General features: G+C 75.2%; 1 protein-coding gene across 1 annotated transcript in view; it reads right to left on the bottom strand.

The window, feature by feature from the left end:
* PLEC (plectin) overlaps nucleotides 1–15,436 on the bottom strand; it is a gene marked incomplete at both ends in the record, with an annotated part of 28,248 nt that extends 12,812 nt beyond the window's left edge. The window contains 25 exons of the mRNA XM_084229651.1: nucleotides 89–502; nucleotides 577–703; nucleotides 785–939; nucleotides 1,010–1,162; nucleotides 1,821–1,946; nucleotides 2,050–2,145; nucleotides 2,231–2,335; nucleotides 2,496–2,657; nucleotides 2,738–2,815; nucleotides 2,927–3,236; nucleotides 3,345–3,499; nucleotides 3,935–4,028; nucleotides 4,250–4,377; nucleotides 4,481–4,576; nucleotides 4,648–4,767; nucleotides 4,844–4,950; nucleotides 5,035–5,150; nucleotides 5,503–5,669; nucleotides 6,345–6,437; nucleotides 6,548–6,625; nucleotides 7,030–7,065; nucleotides 7,281–7,370; nucleotides 7,475–7,489; nucleotides 7,636–7,697; nucleotides 14,899–15,436. Coding sequence (XP_084085777.1) covers nucleotides 89–502; nucleotides 577–703; nucleotides 785–939; nucleotides 1,010–1,162; nucleotides 1,821–1,946; nucleotides 2,050–2,145; nucleotides 2,231–2,335; nucleotides 2,496–2,657; nucleotides 2,738–2,815; nucleotides 2,927–3,236; nucleotides 3,345–3,499; nucleotides 3,935–4,028; nucleotides 4,250–4,377; nucleotides 4,481–4,576; nucleotides 4,648–4,767; nucleotides 4,844–4,950; nucleotides 5,035–5,150; nucleotides 5,503–5,669; nucleotides 6,345–6,437; nucleotides 6,548–6,625; nucleotides 7,030–7,065; nucleotides 7,281–7,370; nucleotides 7,475–7,489; nucleotides 7,636–7,697; nucleotides 14,899–15,436 — 3,621 coding nt within the window. The remainder of the gene's footprint in view (nucleotides 1–88; nucleotides 503–576; nucleotides 704–784; nucleotides 940–1,009; nucleotides 1,163–1,820; nucleotides 1,947–2,049; nucleotides 2,146–2,230; nucleotides 2,336–2,495; nucleotides 2,658–2,737; nucleotides 2,816–2,926; nucleotides 3,237–3,344; nucleotides 3,500–3,934; nucleotides 4,029–4,249; nucleotides 4,378–4,480; nucleotides 4,577–4,647; nucleotides 4,768–4,843; nucleotides 4,951–5,034; nucleotides 5,151–5,502; nucleotides 5,670–6,344; nucleotides 6,438–6,547; nucleotides 6,626–7,029; nucleotides 7,066–7,280; nucleotides 7,371–7,474; nucleotides 7,490–7,635; nucleotides 7,698–14,898) is intronic.
* Between the last annotated feature and the right edge of the window lie 605 nt (nucleotides 15,437–16,041).

Here is a 16,041-nt window from a genome sequence, read left to right as displayed (position 1 = left end):
GGGGAGGGGCAAGGTGAGCGGGGCGGGGCCGGGGCTTCTGGGGGGCGGGGCGGGGCGGGGCGGGGCGGGGCCGGGCCGGGCCGCCTGCCTGCTGCTCGGTGATGCGCTGGGCGCACTCCCGCGCGGGCTCCTTGTCCAGCGGCAGCCGCAGGCGGTGCACGATGCGCGTCTCACAGGTCTCCAGCTGCAGCCGGATGTCCTTGAGCTCGGAGATGCAGTGCTGGCAGCGGGACTCCTCCTGCTCACCTGCGGATGTGGCCAGCTCACACGTGCCCGCGTGCCCGCCCCCCGCGCCCGCCCGCGCCCGCGCCCGCATACCCTGCTCCAGGGCCTGCAGCAGCTGCTGGTAGTGGCGGCTGCAGGAGCCGTACTCGCGCTCGGCCTGCAGGCGGTCCTCGGGCCCAAAGCTGCCGGCGTCCTGGCTGTCGCGCAGGAAGGCCTGGTAGTGCAGCTCCAGGCTGCGCAGGGCCTGGCGCTGCTCCTCGGGCTTCAGCGTGCGGAACTGTGGAGGCGGGGGTAGGGGCTGAGCGGGCGCACCCGGGGCCCCCTCCCTGCCCGGGCGCAGCCGGCGCTTACTGTGACCAGGGACCAGGAGCGGATGAGCTGCACGTCACGGCTAAGGCTCTGCCACGCCAGGAGGCTCTTCAAGTCCACGTGCAGCTGGTGCCACAGAGCAACCAGGGCCTGGTGCTGGGCCTCCAGCCTGCGGGACACAGGGCGGTCAGGGTATCGGGCACCGTCCAGGCCACCGGTCGGGTCTCCAGCCCCAGACCCGACCACCCACCTGCTGACGGCCTCCTGCGCCTCCTGGTTGGGCGGGGGCACGAGGAAGCACACAGATGGCACGGCCGCCTCGCCGCCGGCACTGCCCAGCACCTTCCAGTGGGACGGCTGCGCGGGGCCCAGCAGCTGGCACGCGTCTCCCTTGTGCACAGTCACCTGGGACAGCCAAAGTCAGCGTCCTGCCCGCCGCCTGCTGCCCGCCACCCACTGCCCATGGCCCTCTCACCTCCACCTGCTTGTAGTCACACACAGCCTGCAGCGGCACATGGCCCCGCGGCGGATGCGCTGGGTTGCGGGGCTTTAGCTGCACGATGGCCCTGGCCCGCTTGGCTAGGCCGGAGAGGTGGCCCCTGTACTCGCTCAGCTGCTCCTTCTCCTCCTGCGGGCAGGAGGGGCTCATGGGAGCAGGTGACCAGCGCCCAGGCCCTCCCACCTGTCCCATGCTGGCCTGCCCCCAGGCCAGGGGTCCTCCTGTTGCCCCAGGCGCAGCTGGGCTGGGCAGGCTGCAGGTCTAGCCGCCCCCTCACTGGTCCCTTGGGCATCCTCCCCCTCCTGTCTCCTCTGGCGGCAGGTCGCTGGTCCTGCCAACTGCCCAGCCCCTCCAAGGGGCCCCACTGTCCACAACTGCAGGTGAGAGTCGCCCCCTCTGAAGCTGCCAACACTCTCGTGCCCCCCAGGCTGACCCCAGGTTTCGCTGACCCTGACCCCTTAACACAGGAGACCTCCGGCCTCCAGCTGCCTCCTCAGGCCTTCGGACGGGTCCTGCCCCAGACATCGGGCCCCAGCCAAGGTGCTGACGACAGAGTGGCCGGATCGTCTCCACCCCAGGGGACCGGGGGCCAGCCCTCCAGGACCCACTGCCGACGCCTGCGTCTTCACCCACAGCCGTCCCCGTCCATCCCAGCCCCTGCAGGCCCAGCCCCTCCCAACACAGTCTGGCCGCTCCCGCGTCCAGCTGGGCCCCCCACGCCCAGCCCCACCGGCCGCTGCCCCAGAGGCCGCAGTTGCTCCCGGCTGGGGCGGCGGCAGCGGCTCACCTGGGCATCCTGCAGCAGGTCCTCCAGGCGCGTGACGGTGACGGCCCGGTCGCAGGTGTACTTCCTGCGCAGCGTCTCCTGCAGCTTCTGCAGCTGCTCCTCCGCCTCCCGCACATCTGAGAAGAACTGGGGCAGCGAGCAGGGTCACATGCCAGCCGGAGCCCCCAAGTGCCCAGCTGCGCTGGGGGGTGGGGGGCGCGGAGGGGCCACTGGCCGGGCCAGCGCTCACCTGGAAGTAGGCGGTGTTCTCCTTCAGGTGCGCCTCGATACAGCAGCACAGCTGCAGCATCCAGCTCCACTGCGTCTGCAGGGCGGCCTGGAAGGACTGTGGGGCCATGGTGGTCAGGGCCACCCCTACAGCCGGGACGCGCCCCTCCCCCACCACGGGCCCCCACCCGCACAGCACCCACCTCCACCGTGGCCCGGGCAGGGTGGTCTTCCCGCAGCAGCCGGTCCCCGGTGCTCTGGGTTTCCTTGATTTTCTTCTCCTTCAGCTCTAGCTCCCGCATCAGGGCCTGGCACGGGGAAGGCAATCTCACGGGGTGTCAGGGTCCCACCAGGGACCCACTGGGGACCCCGGGAGGAACCCCAGGGAGCCTGGAGCAGAATCTGAGCCGCTGCCCCCTGGAGCTGGGGGAGGAGGCATGGAAGGCTCCGGAAGGCACCCCGCCTTACCGAGTAGCTCTCCTTCTTGGCGGCCATGTTGGCGTTGCGCTCGCTCCAGTCGAAGGCCACCTCCTCTTCCTCCTTCTCGCTCAGCCACATCAGCTCTTTGGTGGCGGCCGCCACGAAGCTGTTCAGGCTCTCCAGGGAGCGGAGCCGGGCCTTGGAGGAGGTCTGGGGGACGGGGGTGTCAGCAGCTGCCCCACCCACTGCCCCACAGCCCCCGCGCCCGCAGCTGCGCCCGCCCTACTCACCAGCAACCTGGTGAACTGCAGGTCCAGGCGGCCCAGGCAGTCGCGGTAGGCGCCCCGGGAGGCCGGGGACAGCTGGCCCTGCAGGGACCAGGGGGTTGAGACCTAGGGCCAGGGCTGATGCCCGCGCCATCCCCCCACAGCCGCCCACCCCCACCACGCGCGCCCGCCCCCTCCCCCACAGCCATCCACCTCGTCTGCGCGCGCGCGCTCGATCTTGGCACGGAATTCCTCGATGGACTGGTGCAGGCCACGGTGGCTGCCCAGCTGGGCCTCCACGCTGGGCAGGTCCACACCCCACTCGGCGGCGTCCACCCGGCGCTGGTTCTCCTCCACCCAGGCCAGCAGGTCCTGCAGGTAGCGCAGCGCCGAGTCCTCCAGCTCGGGGCGCCTCTGCAGGGGCACCTGGGTGGCCTGGGTGACGGGCGCGGCCACGCCAGCTTTCAGGCGCAGGTTGTACTCGGTGCGGATGGCCACCAGGCGCTCGTGCAGGCGGTACACCCTGGGGGCAGTGGGGGTCAGAAGGCCAGGCCAGCGGGGGCGTTGCCCCCCCCACCCCCTCGCCCCCCTACCCCCACCCCGTCGCCCGCAGCCCCGGCCCCAGGCCCACCTGCGGTACATCTGCTCGCCCTGCGGGTGCCGGCCATCCTTGAGAGCCTGAACGTCGTTGAACAGCAGCCGGATCATGCTGTCCGCCTTGTCCAGGTCCCGCTCCACCTCGCCTGCCCGCTGCGGCGCCTTGCCTGCCACCAGCAGCCGGACATCCTGCGGGGCGCGGGTGCTGTGACTTGAGGACCCTGCCCTGCCCTGCCCGTCCCCCCAAGGGCCTTGCTCTGAGGGGAACTGGGCTCAGGGGCAGAGATCCCCTCGGTCCAAGCATCCACATCCTTCAGGGCCTCATGCCCAGGTCCCCGGGCCTTCTTCACTTCCCCCCACCCCCAACAGCCACTCCCCCAACAGCAGGAGCTGTTGGGCCCCATGGTCCTGGGTCCCTCCCACCAGCCAATCCGAGCAGCAAACGCTCAGGGCAGGCTGAGTCAGGGCGGGGCGGCCTCTCCTGCATCCTGCCTGGTGCCCAGAAGCTGGCTGTGCCAAGCCAGCAAGCAGAGTTGGCCGCACCCCAGGAGGAGGAGCTGGGCCTATGCCCCGCCTGCTGCTGCCGCCAGGCAGGCGGGTACGGGTTCCCTCCCCGGCCCTCACCGCCTGCAGCAGGGCGTCGGCCTGGTTCAGCTGCTCCTCGCACAGCGTGGCTTCCATCTGCAGCTTGCTCACGATGCGCTGCAGACACTCCAGCCTACGGCACAGCGCCGGCCCGTGGCTTGGCTGCCCCCGGCCCCCGCTCCCCGGCCGCCCAGCCCGCCGTCAGGACGCGAAAGCAAGACTGGCTTTCCCAGCCCGGGGGGGAGAATTTCCTCCCAGGCAGTGACTCACCCTCGGGTGGCTCCCCACCCCAACCCCCCCCCCCCCCGCAACCGCAGGCCCCGCCCGTCCCTGCCGCCCGTCCCTGCCGCCCACCTCTCAAACTCCCCGCGGAGCTGCTTCTCCCGCTCCAGGATGGCCACGTGCAGCTTGCCCCACTCCTTCTCCACGTCCAGCGGGTGGTAGCCGGGGGGCACCTTGAGCTGGCCGGCTTGCACGGCCCCCTGCGGGTGGGGCCGAGCTCAGGCGGCAGCCAGGCCTGCGGCCCACCCAGGCCCTGCCCCAGCTGCTCAGCTGCCCCCGCTCGGGCCCAAAGGCCTCACTCACCTCCAGGGACTGGTAGATGCTCTTGGACCGGCTCTTGTCCGCCTCCTTGGCGGGAAGCTCCATCTCCTTAAACTTCAGGAACTGGCACCACAGGATCTGTGGGGCGAGGGGGGTCAGAGCCATGACCAGCCCCCAGTGTGCCCAGGACCCGCCCGGCGGGGGCCCACCTCGATCTCCTCGAAGCTGGAGGGGCACTTGCGCTCCTCGAAGGCGGCAGTGTGGTGCCGGATCCACTGCAGCAGCAGCAGCACCAGCTCCCGGTACTCCTGCCAGCGCAGCTGCAGCTCCTGCAGGCAGGCACGGCCATGAGGGCTGCCGCCCGGCCCCGCACCCTTCCGCCGCCCGGCCCCGCGCCCCACTCACGTTGGCCTTGACCCCATCCTGCACGTCGGGCACGCGGGGCATGGCGTCGTACAGGGACGAGACGTAGGTGATGATGGACTTCTCGTCAGGCTGCGGCACGTCCACGTCTGTGGGGGAGCACAGAGGAGCAGGTTGGGGGCCAGGTGGGGGCAGGGAAGGCCAGGCGGGGGCAAGGAGGGCAGAACACGCACCCTCCGGGTCCAGGAGCCGTGTCACCCCCAGGTCCCGCTCCGCCACGGCGAAGGCCTGGTCCAGGTTCTCCAGGTTGCTCTGCCGGTACACCTGGCTCATGTCCACCAGGGCGGGCCTGCGGGTGGGGCCGTCAGTCAGCGCACCATGAGGGGCGCGCACACGCGCCCCGGCAGCACGGCCCGCCCTGTCCACGGAGGCCCCGCGCCCCCCAGGGGCCCAGAGCGGCCCACGCTTGGCGGGCAGCTGGCCAGGTCCCCAGTGGCCCCAGGTCCCGAGGGCCCAGCCCCAAGAGTGCAGGGGGAGGGCATGGACTCCGGGCCAGGGAGGCCAGAAGGCCCAGGGCGGGCAGCAGGGGCTGGCCCGGGCACCGCCCCTCCGCAGCAGGCCACTCTCGGGCCGCCCTCCCGCCCGCCCGCCCTGCCCCAACTTGTCCGGGGCCGCCACTGGGTGCCGGCCGGGCCACATACCGGTGCCGGTGTAGGATGGCATTGAAGAGGCGGCCGTCGCGCCAGCTGGTGGTGAAGTTGTCGCAGCGCAGGCCCTGGTAGCCCTCCACCATGCGCTGCGACCACAGCAGCAGCTTCTCCTTGGCCGTCATGTCCTCCGACTGCCCGCTCACCTGGATGTCCGAGATCTGCCCCGTGCCGTGGGCAGGGGTCCGAGCTCAGCCTGCGCGTCGCCCCCGCCCGTCCAGGGCCAGGGCAGCCCCCCACCCCAGGGCCTCCAGGTCGGGGCGGCCACGACTCGCCATGCCTGGGCCCCACCCGCCAGCAGCCGCCCCTACCCCTGCTCTCCATGGCCAGTGCCCTGTCCCTCGGCGGGGAGGTGCCGGGATGCACGCCGCAAGGCAGGCCCAGGTGGGGGTGCCCCGCTGGGGGAGAAGCTCTCGCAGAGGCCAGGGAGGCCACGCCCCCTGGCTGGCAGTGGGGGTCCGGCCTGCCTGGCACTGCTTGTAGGCTGAGCCTTTGGGCCTGGGTCTGCTGGCCTATCCCTGGCCGTCTGTCTCTGTCTGCCCGCCCGCCCGCCCGCGTGACTCAGCGCCATGCCCACGAGCCTCTGCCTGCCCCATCTCAGATTTGCTGCTTCCTGTGTGGCCAGGGCAGGCTGGGGTGAGTCAGCCGCCCAGCCCCGCTTCTGCAGACCTTCCCCGGGGCAGGCTGCGGAGAACGCATTCCTGGGCGGGGAGGCGCCGCAGGCCCTGCCCTGGCCAAAAGGCATGGACAGGCGGGCCTGGTGGGAGACTGGGCCCTCAGGCCCGGGCTAGCGCGGGGCGGGGAGGGACCTGGCGGGAGGCGGGAGGCCGGCGCACCTGGAAGTGCAGGATGACCGTCCAGATGAGGCCCAGCGTCAGCTTGGGGTTGCCATCGGCGATGTCGTCATTCCTGATGTTAACCAGCTTCACCTGCAGGAGGCCGCTGGGTCAGGCAGGGCCTGGTGGGGGTCTGGCGGGGGCCTGGCGGGGGCCTGGGCGGGGCTGGGGGCACCTGCAGGGCCTGGGGGGCACTATCTCACCTGGCGGTGCCGGAGGTAGTCCAGGGCGATCTGCACGTTCTGCAGCTTGTGGAAGCGCATCCTCCCCTTCTCCCGGGGCTGAGAGGGAGGCACGGCGGTCAGCGTCCACAGGCCCCGGCACGGCCGGGCGCACAGCATGGCTCTGACCCGAGAGCCCGGCCGTGGGTCTGCCCCGTGCGGCCGCGCCCTCCCGTGACCCGGCTCACCCTCCCTGGCTGGGCAAGGACCCCGCCGGCCCAGGGCCAGCCCAGCAGGGGCCTCGGGAAACCTGGAGGCCAGGCCTGGGCTGTGGGAAGGAAGGAAGGGGGTGGGGAGGAGACAATAGCCAGGAAACCGAGCATGGAGGGGGTGACGGGGTGGGAGGTGGGGGGGACAGCAGCCGACGTGCCACCTGCCAACGGGCGGGCAGGGCGGCCCGGGTGAGCCGGGCTCCAGGCCTCGCGGAGCCCCCGTGCGCGTGGCCGGCAGGCACAGCCACTCACCGGGCGCAAGCTCCTGATTACGTCCCGCTCTCTTGGCTGCCCGGCCAGAGCAGGGCAAAGGGTAAAGGGCAGAGGTCAAGGTTCAGAGTCCAAGCAGCAGAGGAAACCAAAGCAGAGCAGAGCGTGAGGTCAAGTCGGGCTCCGCGCGAGGGCAGCAGCGGGGTCGGCCCACGCTCCGGCCCGGGGGCGCGGGCGGGGGCCGGGTGGGGGCCGGGTGGGGGGTGAGGGCCGCGGGGTGGGAGTGCACGCACCAGACTGTCCCCCGAGAGCACCTCCAGCAGGGAGAGGAGGTTGTGGCCATCACGGAGGTCTTCGTACAGGTCACTGACGTGCCTCTGGGCCTGCGGACACAGGGTGTGCTGGACGCAGATCCCGCGCCCACGGGCCCCTGGGGCGCAGACCCCAGAGGCAGGGGGCCGGCCATGAGCGTGCCCCCAACACCTACCTCTGCCCGCCAGTGCTAAGGGAGGGCCAGCGGGGCCCGAGAGGGAGGAGGAGAGCAGGACAGAGACAGGCCAGCGAGCGGCGTGGGAGGAGGAGACAGAAATAACAGGTCTCAGAGATGAAAGGCCCCGCCCCGCCGCCCCGGGCGCCCCGGGCACCAACCTTGATGAGGTGCTTGTTGACCCACTTGGTGAAGGTCTTCTTCTGCACGCGGTCCCGCTCATCTGGGGGAGATGGGCAGTTACCAGGCTGGACCCCGGCGGGTGCCCGGGGCAGGAAGGCCCCAGGATCACACCCGGAGGAGGCAGCACCCCTCGGCCGGGCGGCCACAACAGGGGCCTCCACACTCAGTGCCCCCAGCCCTCCACACCTCCTGGTGAGAGAGGGCGCGCCCAGAGCCGGCGGGCAGGGGCCTGGCTTGCCCCACCCCCCCAAAGTGCCCGCCGCTGGGGAGGGCAGGAAGGGGGAGAGGGACTCTGAAACCCCCAGCAGTGCCAGGGGCCTCTCCCAGCTGCGCAAGGCTGCCCCGATGTTGCCCCCGGCTGGCCAGCAGGTGCCATCCCCGGTAGGGCAGGGCGCCTCCCTGCGGCCCCACCTGAGCCAGGTGGCATATGCCATATGCCGAGCCCCAGCACCGCCCAGAGTCCGTTTCCCAAATTCAGCCTCAACCCCGCCTGCGTGCCAGGCCTCCTGCGGCAGGAAGTGGCTGCCCGCCCCACCGCTACCTTTCTTGCCCTCGGAGGCCCTGAGCACAGCCAGGTAGAGGTTGTCCTCGGAGTTGCTCCTCTGCTGGCCCAGCCCCTGGGGCTCGGGCACCCGCAGCCGGTGCTGGGACATGGTGCTGGCCCAGCCTGTCTGTGCCCCCCTCGCTGCCCGCACAGGAGTGGTTGAGGCTGCCCTGGCGCGCCGGTGCCCGCTCAGCTCAGCTCAGCTCAGCTCAGCTCGGAGGACTTGTGGTGGAGCAGGCAGGCGGGACTCCCGGCCCGAGCCCAGCCGCGCCGCCCCAGGGAGGGAGTGTCCCGAGGAGGAAGGCCGCCCCTCCCCCGCCGCCCCACCCAGGCACAGGAAGCCGGGGTTTCCTCACCCACCCTGCTGGCCGCAGCCCGGCGGGGTGGGGTGGGGTGGGGGGAACCCGCGGGGGCCTGGGCCACGAAGACCCCCCCGGGGGAGGGGGAGCCCCCCAAGGGGGGCGTGGCTGCCCCCCACCGGGACGCCCGGCTGCCAGGTGCAAAGTCGCCCCACGCAGGGAACTGGGGGGCTGCTCTTGGGTCCCCGAAGCTGCGCGACCCTGGCTGGACCCGCGCCCGCGGGGGCCCTGCTCACTCCAGGCCCCCCACTCGCTCCCCACCCTGTCGGGCTCGGGGGCACAGTCCAGGCCCTGCGCGCCCCGCGGGTGGGGGGGCGCATGGCTGAGCGGTGACTCACCAGGCACCGACCAGCCCCAACTGCAGCTCTTCCCACAGCGGGGTGCGGGGCGCCCCAGGGCCGCATGAGTCAGGGCTGGGGGGCCCGGGCTGTGACTCACTGGGAAGGAAGCCGCACCTGGGGGCAGCGCGGCAGGCGGGTGGGGGGCCGTCTGCCGCTGGGTGGGGTTCACGGGTCGACGCTTTCCAGCTGCGGTCCGGGTCCTCCCCCCCCGTCCCCCCCTCCCCGCTCGGGGAAGGCCCGGCCGCCACCGCGCGCGGCCACTGGGGGGCGCCCAAGCCCCGCGCCCCGCCCAGCCGGGCAGCCCCACGCCGGGGCGCAGTCGGGCCCGGCCCGCCGGAGCAGGGAGGCCCTCGGCTCCTTCCCGGCACAGGCCCCCCCGAACCCCAGTGTGATCCCCACACCGGAGCGCCAGCGGGCCCCGGGGCGCACACCCCAGCAGCGCCTGCTCCCCAGGGGTGCAGCCCGGGCCCCCGCGGGGCGCAGGGCAGCCCCCGCCGGCCCCGGCCCTCCCAGGCCACCGAGGGGTCTCCGGGGCGCAGGGGTGGGCGGGCCTCCCCCCAAGGCCGGGGCCTGCCCCCCGGAAGTCCGCCCCCGCCAGCCGCGGAGCCCACACGCCCCCTCCCCGCGGCCGCGCTCGGCGGCTCCCCAGGACCCCCACGCGGGACCCCTCCGCCCGCGGCGCGGGTCCAGATGTGGACACTGAAGATGGGGCGCCACAGCTCGTGAGGACGCTCGGGATGGGGCGCCCCCAAGCCCAGAAGGGCACCGGCCGCGGAGGCGGCGCCCAGACGGCGGCTGCCCTGGATCCCGCCTCAGCGGCCCCTCCCGGCGGGTCCCCCACCCCACGGCCCGGCGCCCCAGCCCCGAGCCCGAGGCCACAGCCCCCTGCCCGCTTCCCGGGGGCTCCCGGAGCCGGGCGGGGCGCGGCGGGGCGGGGCGGGGCGGGGCCGACCGGGCAGGCCGCCCCTCGGGCCGGGCGGGGGCCCGGCGCCCCCTCCCGCCTCGCACCCACCTACGCAGCACAGGCGCGCGTGGAGGAAGCCCCTGCGGGCGCGCTCGCTGCCCCCGTCCAGCCAGCACGGCCGCTCCAGCAGCGCCGCCCTCTGCGAGGCGAAGGCGCCCCCCGCGCCCCCCGCGCCGGCGGCAGCCATGAGCCCGGCGCCCGGGCCGTCGCGACAGGGAGCGGGGTGACCCGCGCCCCGCGCCCCGCGCCCCGCCCCGGCCGGCGCCCCGCCCAGCGCGCCGGGAAGCCGCGCCCCACTGCAGCCGGAGGACCCCGCCGCGCCGGCCGGGGCCGGGAGGGGGCGGAGGCGGCCGCGAGCCCCCGCGGAGGGGCGTCCCGGAGACGCCCAGACGCGGGGGACGCCCGGGCGCCGGGGAACCCCTGGCCCGAAGCCCACGCGGAGGCGGCTCCGGCAGGACGCGCGGGGGACAGCCCGGCACGGAGCCCAGGAGCCCCGCGGGCGGCGGGGCTGGAAGCCGGCCAGACGGGGGAGGGCGGGAAGGGCCGTCGGGGGGGGGGGGGAAGGGCCGAAGGGGCCCGGCCAGGCCCGAGCGCGGCACTGACCGCCCGGCGCTGAGTCACCAGCCGCGCCCAGAAGCCCCGTCCCGGCTCGGGCCTCAGGCCGGGGTCTGCGCGGGGCGGCGGGAGGCCGGGGCGCCGCTCCCGCCCCGCCCCCACCGGCCGCTCCGCCGAGCCCGGCCCCGCCCGCCCGCCCGCTGGACGGCCGCGCCCGCGGTGACTTTGAGCAGGGAGGGGAGCGCGCAGGGCAGCCCGCCCGCCGGGCGCAGGTGGAGGCGCTGGACGCCGGCCTGGCCCCTGCGCCCCTCGGCCCGGAGGCGGGGCCCAGGGCCGCGCGCCCCTCCCCGGACGCGCCCCGGGCCGCCACCGGCCACCTGCAGCTTCCGCGCTGAGCCCGCGGCGCCGCCCGGCCCGGCCCGGCCCGGCCCGGCGGGGGCTCCCCCGCCCCGCCCCGGGGCACAGCGGGCCGGGGCCGCCGGGGCCGCGACACCCCCCACCACGTGCCGGGGCTGGGCGCGGGGGCCGGAAGGGGAGGGGCGGGGGCCGCTCCGGGGCGGCGCCGGCCCGAGGCCCGGGTCCCCGCTCCGCCGCGGCGCCTACCTTGCTCCTCCTGCGCGCGCCGCCGCCCCCGGCGCCAGTGCCACACGGCGGCCAGCGTGGCGGCGTGGCCCGCGACCACCAGGGACGGGAACAGGCCGCCCGCGGGCTCCATGCTCCGGCCGCCCGGCTGCGGGCAGAGCGCGCGGAGCCGCCCTTCGGAGCCGGCTGCGCGAGGCCGGGCGGCCCCCTCCCTCCCGTGCGTGGAGGCACCCCAGAACCAGGCGCCGCCCCGCCTGCGGGACCGCCCCGCCGCACTCTCCGCCGGCGCCGGGGACGAGCCCCGCGGGCCGCACCCGCCGCGCCCCGCCCGCGCCCCGCAGCCCCGCGCCGCCCGCGCGCCCGGCTGTCCGGCCCGCGCCGCCCGCTCAAGGTTAGCGGCGCCTTAACCCCTGCCTCCCCGCGGCCACACCCGCCGGGGGAGGGGCCTGCCGCCCGGGCCCAGCCGCAGCGCCCCCCGCGCGGGCGCCCCCCCGCCCCGCAGTGACCGCGATGCCCGGCACCCCTCTGCCCCCGCGGGTGCCCTCTGGCGACCGCCGCCAGGTGCCCCGGCCCTCGCTGGCCCCAGCCTGCAGCGGACCGGCCCGCTCAAGACCGGCACGGGGCACCCCGAGGGGCCAGCAGGCCGGCTGGGAGGGGCGCGGCCGGAGGGGGGCTGGCGAGCCCCCGCCCGCTGGCCCGAGCCCGGCCCAGCCCTCTGGGAGCCCGGCCCCGCCACCCCACCTACCCGGCACGACCTTCATGGGGGCAGTGGCGGGGTGCAGGGGCAGACCGAGGGGCGGGCGTGGGGGTCGGGCCGGAGTGGCGGCGAGCGGGTCGCTGGTGGCCGGCGGCAGGAGGGCACCCCGCGGCGGTCAGCGCAGCCTGCCGTGGGGGAGGGGCGGCAGGGCCCCGGATATAAATATCGAGGCGCCTGCGGCCGTCACTCGGCCCGACTTAGAACATGACGTGCAGCCAGGGGCGCTGGGGCCTTGGCCCTGCGGGGCGTCCAGCTGGGCGGCGCCACCCGACACCCCTGGGGAGTCTAATAATAAGCAGCAGCAGCAGCAGGGCCCAGGGGCCCGTGTCCCCGGGCGGGGTACAGTCCCCGCCCCGTCTCCCCATCAGGAGTCACTGGCAGGTGAACGTGGGAGAGGCCACGAGGACACGGGGCGCTACCCCCTCCACGCACACCGCCCGGTCACCCCACCGCCTGGAGAGCAGGCGGCCCTAGCCAGGCTGGACACCGGGCACCCCCAGCACAGGCCGCTCCTCCAACCTGGCGGCGCCTGATGTTGGCGTCCAGGGTGCTGAGGACCCTCCTGGCGGGAGAGCAGCTGCCGCCGCCCCCACAACCACCGGTCCGCACCAGGGCCGGGCCAGGGCGTCCTGTGCTGGCCTGGGCCTCCGGGCGCCAGGGCTGGCAGTGGGGCAGTCAGGGCAGAGGGGGAGGGGCTGAGCCTCCTCTCGGGCGGAGCCGAGAGTCCTGGGCGGGCAGGGGCCGAGTGGGGGGCGGACGGGGGCGTCCATCCCGCGGCACTTCCTGGTTAGGCCATGCCGTCAGCCCGACACCTGGGGGACGAGTCCGGGCGGCCAGGTGGGGGCCTCCAGGAGAGGCTACTGAGGAGGGGGCTGGGCCCCCGGCCTCCAGTGGCCAACCTGCCCCAGCAGCTTGCGTCCGAGGCCTGGCCGGCTGGAGGGGCCTCCACAGCGCGGCCCCGGCAGCTGCTCCTCCAGGCAGGGGAGAGGCCGCCCCCCAGCCCCCCCGCCCACGGGGCAGCGCCTGGGCTCCAGGTCCCCATCCCACACGAACATCCCCCCCTGCCCGGGAGCCCCGCCTGGTGGGGAGCCTGGAGCCCCCCGCTCGCGGGCCCGGCCCTGGCCGCGCCCCTACCTTGGCCCAGCTGAATGAGCTCCTCCATGCTGTACCTGTCCATGGTGGCCGGGCCGGGCCGGGCCGCGCAGAGGCGAGAGGAAGGGAAGGCAGGCAGGAAGGCGGGAGGGGGCAGGCAGGGCTTGCTCACCCCTGCTCCCCACCCAGCTCTGGCAGCACAGGCTCCTCCTCATGGCCACCCCCTAGGCCCGTAGTCAGTGGCCAGCCCAAGGGCCCGGCTCCCCCACCATGCCGCCTGCCCCGTCCTCCGCTCCCCTGCCCCCCAGGCCCAGCAGCAGCCCTGCACTGCCTCACCCTCCTGGACACCCTCAGCCACAGCAGCCTCTCCCTCCCTCTGCGGCCCCACGGCCGGCCCAGTCCCTGCCACCCTGGACCCCAGGGCAGAGGTGACCCTTCCTTCCAGGCCGGCCCTGCCAGCTCGGGCGGCCCCAAGAGCGACGCAGGCCGACCCCAGGTCCCCGCCACGTGGCCTGCAGAGGCAGGGCCCCCACACGCCGCTGGCTGCCTTGCCGCTGGGTCCCCCAGGATGGGAGCCGGGCCCCGCAGCCGGGTGCGGCCATGCCCACGGCTGCCCCGTCGGGCACTGGGGCGGCCCTTTCCCTGTAAACACCTGCTTCATCGTGACCTGGGGCCAGAGAGCGTCTCTCTGAGGTGCAGATGAGGCCGGCACGCAGCCTATCGCCCCCCTATCCCGCTCCAGCCCTCAGAGGGGCCCCCGGCGCGCCCCTCACTGCGGGGTCTTTGCGGGGCCCTGGGAGAGCCGGGGGGAGGACAGGCCGTGTGACCCTTGTGTGACAACGTGTAAGACGACAGCAGGGGTGTCCCTGGCAGGACGCTGCCCTGGGTGGCCGTGGGGAGAAGGCCAGGCCCAGCCTGCAGGATGGGGGGGGAGGCTCCCGGCAGCCCGGCCTGGACCTCATTTCCTGTTGGAAACTCTGAGCCGCGGGGCTGCGGCTGGGAAGGGAAGACTGAGTCACCTCGGTCAGGGCTGGGGTCCCCACCGCAGCCACACCCAGCCCCGGCCGGCCTGCAGCCAACGCCCGGCAGCCCCGGCAGCCCAGGCAGCCCGCCAGCCCCGGCCCCAGGCCAGAAGGGGGAGGGGGAAGGGGGCTGCACTGGGACTGCAGGCCTGGCAGAAGACACTGTCCCCCACTGACAGGGCCGGGGGGGGGGGCAGGGGACTGGCCACTTCCACGGCCCTGGAGGCCTCTCCAGCTCTGGCCCTGACAAGCTGATCCTCCCCGAGGGCGTGGCCAGGCAGGTCCAGCCAGACCCGGGCTGAGTCCGCTGACGCTGCTCAACACCTGGGGCCTGCTTCTGGGGCCCTACCTGCCTGGCCAGCTCCTGCCACCTGCTGGCCTCACTCCAGGCACCCCCTCCAGCCACTCCGAAACCAGGCGGACCTCAGGCCATGGGGCAGCTGTCAGTGTCCACCTGGGGCAGCAGGCAGGGTGCAGGAGGCCTCAGACCAGGGTCACAGCCACTGTGGGCCACTGGCCACCCGAGCCAGGGAGACCCGCCTACATGCCGGCCAGGCCTGGCCTCTGGGATGCCCCTCAGGTTTGCTCTTGCCCCTGGCCATCGCCGTCCCTGAGCTGGCCCAGCAGCCGCCACCCCGGAGCCACATGATCACGGCCGGGCAGGCGAGGCTGAGCCGGGCCCTGCCCCAGCCCCCCCAGCACAGCCCCCTGCCCACAGGGCAGGTGGACAGACAGGCCATGGGCCGGAAGGAGCGAGCACCAAGCAGGGCACAGGAGGAGGCCGCGTGAGCTGGGCGGGCAGGGCTGCCACACCAGCTGTTGCTGCCAGTCCAGGCCGCCCGGCTGAGGTCGCCCGGGGAGGGGCGCAGTGGCTGGCGGCCTTGAGGCCTCCCAGCCCGCGTCCCCAAGCCAGGAGCCACGCGGGCCACGACTGGCCCCGCACCCCCAAGCAGAGAGAGCGCCACCTGCTGGGGCCAGCAGAGCCGGAGCCCGCTCCCGCCCACCTGGCCGGCCCCTCGGCTAACCTGTGGCTGGCGCAGGCTCCAGGCTGGGCCTGGCCAGGAGCCCTGGGGCAGGCGTGGGCACCGCAGGGGGCTCTGACATCCCCTCCTCGGGCTCCTTCCGGCGGTAGCTGCGCCGCTCCTCACGGGCTGGGTCCGCGGCCAGCAGCGGCCCCCGCTTGGGCGGGCAGCCCAGGGGCCCCTGCACAGCCTGCACGTGCGGGGCGCGGCGCGCGGGCATCACCATGGCGACGGGGCGGCGCACGCGCTGCAGGGAGGCCGGCACGATCTCCGGCGGCAGGTGCAGGTACTGGCGCAGGTGGGCGACGCCCTCGTTGGTGAGGAACCAGTAGAAGTGGCGCCAGGCGAAGGTCTCCCGCACCAGGCCCCGCGCCCGCAGGGACGCCATGGCCCGCAGGACCTGCAGGTTGGTCGCGCCGGGCACGTGGGGGTGCAGGCTGCGCGGCCGCCGGTCCTTCTTGGCCACCATCACGCCCTCTCGGAAGAGCACCTCGTAGATGGCCCGCAGCTGCTCCAGCGGCATGAGCATGCCGGCCACCATGGCTGCCGCCGCGGGCGCGGGGCGCGGGGCGCGGGGCGCGGGGCGGCGGGCGCGGGGCGCGGGGCGCGGGGCGGCGGGCGCGGGGCGCGGGGCGCGGGGCGGTGGGCGCGGCGGGCAGGCGGCCGGGAGGAGGCCGAGCGCCGAGCAGAGCCCGGGCGGGCGCTGGGCCGGGGGAGCGCGCGCCGCGGAGTGCGCCGTCCGGGATCCGATCCGGCCGGCTCTGCCCGCGCCGCCCGCCCCCGCCGGGCCGGCCCCTCTGACTCAGCAGCACCCGCCGCCCCTCCCGCCGCCCGCCCGCCCTCCGGCGGCCCGTGGGGGGCGCCTCACAGCGGCGCCCCCGGGGGCAGCGCCCGGCCCGAGGCAGAAATGACGTCAGCGGCCAGGCACTTCCTGCGGGCGGGCGGGGGGGCGGGGGGGGGCAGAGCCGCCGCCGGGAGGGGTCCTCAGCGGTGCAGGGGTGCAGGGGTGCAGGGGTGCAGGGGCGCGGCCTTCCAGGCCGGGTCGGCCCGCAGGGCGGCCGGCGGGGGGCGCCGCGCGGACACGCACGTGGCGGGCCGGCTGGCCGCTGGCCGTCAAGCGGCGAAGGGGCCGCCCCGGGACACTGG

Source organism: Talpa europaea (assembly GCF_964194135.1).
Source record: "Talpa europaea genome assembly, chromosome: 3".
In the NCBI taxonomy this organism is placed as follows: Eukaryota; Metazoa; Chordata; class Mammalia; order Eulipotyphla; family Talpidae; genus Talpa; species Talpa europaea.
Note: the sequence above shows the minus strand (reverse complement) of the source record. Positions and strands in the feature narration are given on the sequence as shown.